At 42.5% G+C, this 4,360-nt stretch overlaps 1 protein-coding gene across 1 annotated transcript; it reads left to right on the top strand.

Moving 5' to 3' along the window:
• Positions 1–348: 348 nt before the first annotated feature.
• Positions 349–4,076, top strand: barhl1b (BarH-like homeobox 1b). The gene is made up of 3 exons (XM_063211439.1): positions 349–802; positions 2,302–2,524; positions 3,773–4,076. The coding sequence occupies exons 1-3, from the start codon at positions 349–351 to the stop codon at positions 4,068–4,070; spliced, it is 975 nt and encodes a 324-aa protein (XP_063067509.1). The 3' UTR covers positions 4,071–4,076.
• Positions 4,077–4,360: the final 284 nt, after the last annotated feature.

Below are 4,360 nucleotides of genomic sequence, written 5' to 3' on the forward strand. Positions count from 1 at the left end.
TGGACCCGGTAAATCAATGAAATTCGCCAGCCGAGAGCCAGCAGTATCGATTTTTGTACGGCGAAGAAACGAAAATATCTGGAGACGGGGTCGATTTTTTTCTTCAACTGCTTTAACCCCGTTAACCTGGTGAGGTATTTTTCCCGCGTGTCTTCAGTTACATGAAAATATATCTGGAACAAGAAACTTTATGAAAGAGTGGATTTTCGATTCGTATCTGGAATTTCCTCCTGGATAGGCTACGCTACGATCACATTATAGGGTATTTCTCCACACTATTCAAGCTGAATTTGACTGAATCCCAATGATAGTCTGAGAGCTGGGCTTCAACGCTACGTTGATTTAACCATGGAGTCATCCACAAACGGGTCCAGTTTTGGGATCGACTCACTACTCTCACACAGACCTGGCAGTCCGGTTATGTCGAAGGGGGACAGTCTTGTCGGGGAATGCCGGTCTCCGCTGGAGTTCAGCCCACGATCTGACCTGGAAAGCGGTTGCTCGTCCCCGCCGTCACCGAGGCGAGAATGTGGAGATGAGGCTGTCCAGCGACAGGGTCTTGCACTTGGGTTGCCGGCCCACCTTCAGCACGGCCAGATCTCTGCCGGTTCCCAACCTCGGACTGTCACCTCATCTTTCCTTATTAGAGACATTTTAGCTGACTGCAAACCGCTGGCTGCTTGTGCGCCATACTCGAGCAATGGCCAACCGACTCAAGACGGGGGAAGACTTGCCTCCAAAATAGCAGACGACTTCATCGAGAAGATACACAGTAATTCGTCATCAGACAGCGAATACAAAGGTATGGAGCGATGTTCACCTTTTCTTGTGCGAATATAGGCCTACTGGATGTGTACCCGGTTAATGTGTGAAAATTGACATTATTATCACTGTTTGTAGGAACTTTTAAAATGGTAAAATGTTGAGCTGAAATTGCCCACCACAGGTAGGATTATTTTCTTCAGCTTTGCGCTAGTTTATCTTGTCTAGGGTGGCCTGTGTGTGGGAAAGTAAACTATCAACAAGGCCTCGTTGAAACATCGCTCAAAGGTTGTTCAATTTCAGCCTGCACTTTATAAATCTGTAGATGAAATATATTTAATATTGAACACATTTGTTTATCAACATTTAATGAAAGCGTTTGAGGAGTTTACGAAAAACGTTTGCCGGAAGCACCATTTACGCATTTCTGGAAAAGCGTGCTTTTGGGCCATGAGTTTTGATGGCATAGATAATATATGTGCGAGATTCACCTTCAGACACGTGTCATCAAAGATCTGCATATCTCGCAGCTTGTCACATTAACAGCACCTGGCATTTTCATTAACAATTTAATGAGGCACTGAGTACTTATTTATAAACCAATTAGCTTATCACCAGCAGCACAAAACAAAAAAGTCAAGCCAGCTATTATTTCAGAGTGTGTGGTTTTAAAAATAATTGAGCACATAGACTAGTTTTAAAAACAATTACGCATGTAATTTAGGTGCCATGTATCTTCACATCACTCTATTTCCACTAGGTATCATATTAATATTGCTTTACAAAATACACTAGTGGATCAATTGCATCGTTACATGTGGGAGCACCAGTTTAATAGGATTCAAACTACAGAACGCCTCGGCCTTGAGGCGCCGAAGTTGCTCAAAATCAACCTATTTCTATATCTGTCTTTTAAGCCTTGTAAACTCTACACGCCGCCTTGATTTCGCTGATTCTGCCTCCTAATATTACAGGGATTTGTGGTAATTTGTCTTTGTGCTAATCAGATTTGTAACGCGGACGGTCGATTCGGTCTTTATTTCGCCCCTTACCCAGGCCACTGTGAAGTCTCTGTGTTGTCCCGGTTGAGAGAGTTCTCTCCCTTGCGGCTCAATTAACCGGATTATTGTCCTCCTTGTGAGACGCCTCAGCTATTCAGCTGGCAACATCTCTGCTTCGCGCACCACTCTTTTTTAGGGATTTGGGGGAGAAGAGCTGTTTTTCCCCCGGATTAGTGGAAAAAGATAGTAAATTTGATATCAACCCACCACCCACAACAAACAGCCACCAAGCATCGGAGACGGGTTTTGCAAACTGTGACAGAAGATGCCCAATTACCCCATATAAAACAAGGACTGATTGATTTGTCTAAAACGATTTTTTTTTTAAAGTAAACCTACTATCAATGGCTGTTAAACCAATTCCACATGGTAAAACCTCAGCAATAAAAGTTTTAAATACGTAGGAGTGTAGGCCTACATCAGTGGTCGTGCAAGGGTTTACGTCTTTGATTAAATTCAGCTCATGTTTTTTTTTCAGTGAAAGAAGAAGGCGACCGGGAGATTTCGAGTAGCAGAGACAGCTCTCAGGTCCGCCTGAAGAAGCCCCGGAAGGCGCGCACCGCCTTCACCGACCATCAACTGGCCCAGCTAGAGCGCAGCTTCGAACGCCAAAAGTATCTAAGCGTGCAAGACCGAATGGAACTGGCAGCCTCCCTTAATCTTACGGACACGCAAGTGAAAACTTGGTACCAGAATAGGAGGTGAGCACACTATTTCTGAACGTACACACGCACACACACACACACACACACACACACACACACACACACACACACACACACACACACACACACACACACACACACACACACACACACACACACACACACACCTGCTTAGTGACAAAGTCGACCGAGACAGCCCAGTATTTCAGTCTGACTGGCAGGTTAAAACGAGTTTTCCATTCAGCAGACTAAAGACAAGTCAAGTGTAATCAAGAGCTCTCAGAGATGACAAGGGAAACCAGTCCGAGGGCAGTTTATATGACATGTTGATTACAGCGTCAGGTGTGATTTGGATTTCAAGTGGAACGTCCTTGTTGGTGACGGGTTTTCTTGATTTTACGCGTACTTTTACGCACAACTCCAAACGCCTGTTGACACATACATAACCACATACGAATAATAATTTATGCATTTTACATGTGTTGATGTATGAAACATAGGCAAAATAAAGTGAAGTTCATGTTAAAAATGACTTCTCGTAAAGTAGGCCTAGCTCATGATGTTAAATCAAATCTGTGAGTGTTCTGAATTTGCACCAAAATCCCCCTGGGCTTGTTACACTGAAAATAACTCAATTATATCGGTTTTTACAACGTATTCAGTAGGTCTAACCCAAACGGATTATTTAGATATCCACAAATATTGTTTTACATAAATTATGAATTAGTCTATATGCTCTCTATAAATAATTCAGATGTGGCAATTTACTTACCTTTCCAAAGAATATAAATCATTATGTGGCCTACTAAAACTCTTACATCTTGTGAGAACCATCACATTACGGTTTATCTAACGATAAGTGAGTATTTTTTAATTGATGCTTGGAATGACGTGGTTATGAGCATTTTCTCATTTTGGAAGTTCCCATTCTCTATTACTGAATTATTGTTACAGGTTGGTTTAGTTAGCTAGTTAAGGGTACATTAATTTAAGACATTGTGGTGCCGACGCTATATCTCATACAGTTTGTCAATTAACTAATTTGTCAATTCAACACTGTTCAATTTCTTGTGTGTGGACAACATATGGAGGCTGCTGTCTGGAAATTAGGGTAGCCTACACTTAAACTGCCGCCAATTGTTATATAGGCCTATTAGAAATTATGATGACGGTAGTGGCAACGATTATTATTAATAATGAATTTGTTGTTGTTGTAGCTTCATCTATTTTGAGGTCATGTCGCAGTATTTCTGAAATGTACACTTTTGTTCTTTCTTGGGGAAGGACCAAATGGAAGAGACAAACTGCAGTCGGACTTGAACTTTTAGCGGAAGCTGGAAACTACTCTGCCCTTCAACGGATGTTTCCGTCGCCATACTTCTACCCACAGAGCCTGGTATCCAACTTGGATCCAGGAGCGGCGCTGTATTTGTACAGAGGACCATCGGCTGCTCCTCCACCGGCTCTTCAACGACCCCTCGTCCCTCGGATTCTTCTTCACGGTCTGCAAGGTGGTAGCGAGCCACCGCCACCTTTAACCTCCCTGTCTGGCGTGCTGCCACGACCTACACAGCCACGATGAGCAGAGCGGGACACACTTGGACTCATACTGCAGTCTGCAGCTTGGAACTCCGTTGAAAACAGTTTTTAAATAGCGAGATACTTAAGAGATAAATCAGTATCTTGATGGCATCATGTTCGAAAAATTGAAATGAACATCTGGACTGAGTAATTGAATACTGTCCATTAGTCCTATTTATTATTAATTTATTTTCCCCGTATTTATCTCGGAAATATATTTATTATTATAAATGGTTTACTCTCAGATCTCCTTTGTTGGACAATAAGAGTCCTACAGTCCTACAGCAAATT

Source organism: Engraulis encrasicolus, chromosome 11, assembly GCF_034702125.1.
Source record: "Engraulis encrasicolus isolate BLACKSEA-1 chromosome 11, IST_EnEncr_1.0, whole genome shotgun sequence".
NCBI lineage: Eukaryota > Metazoa > Chordata > Actinopteri > Clupeiformes > Engraulidae > Engraulis > Engraulis encrasicolus.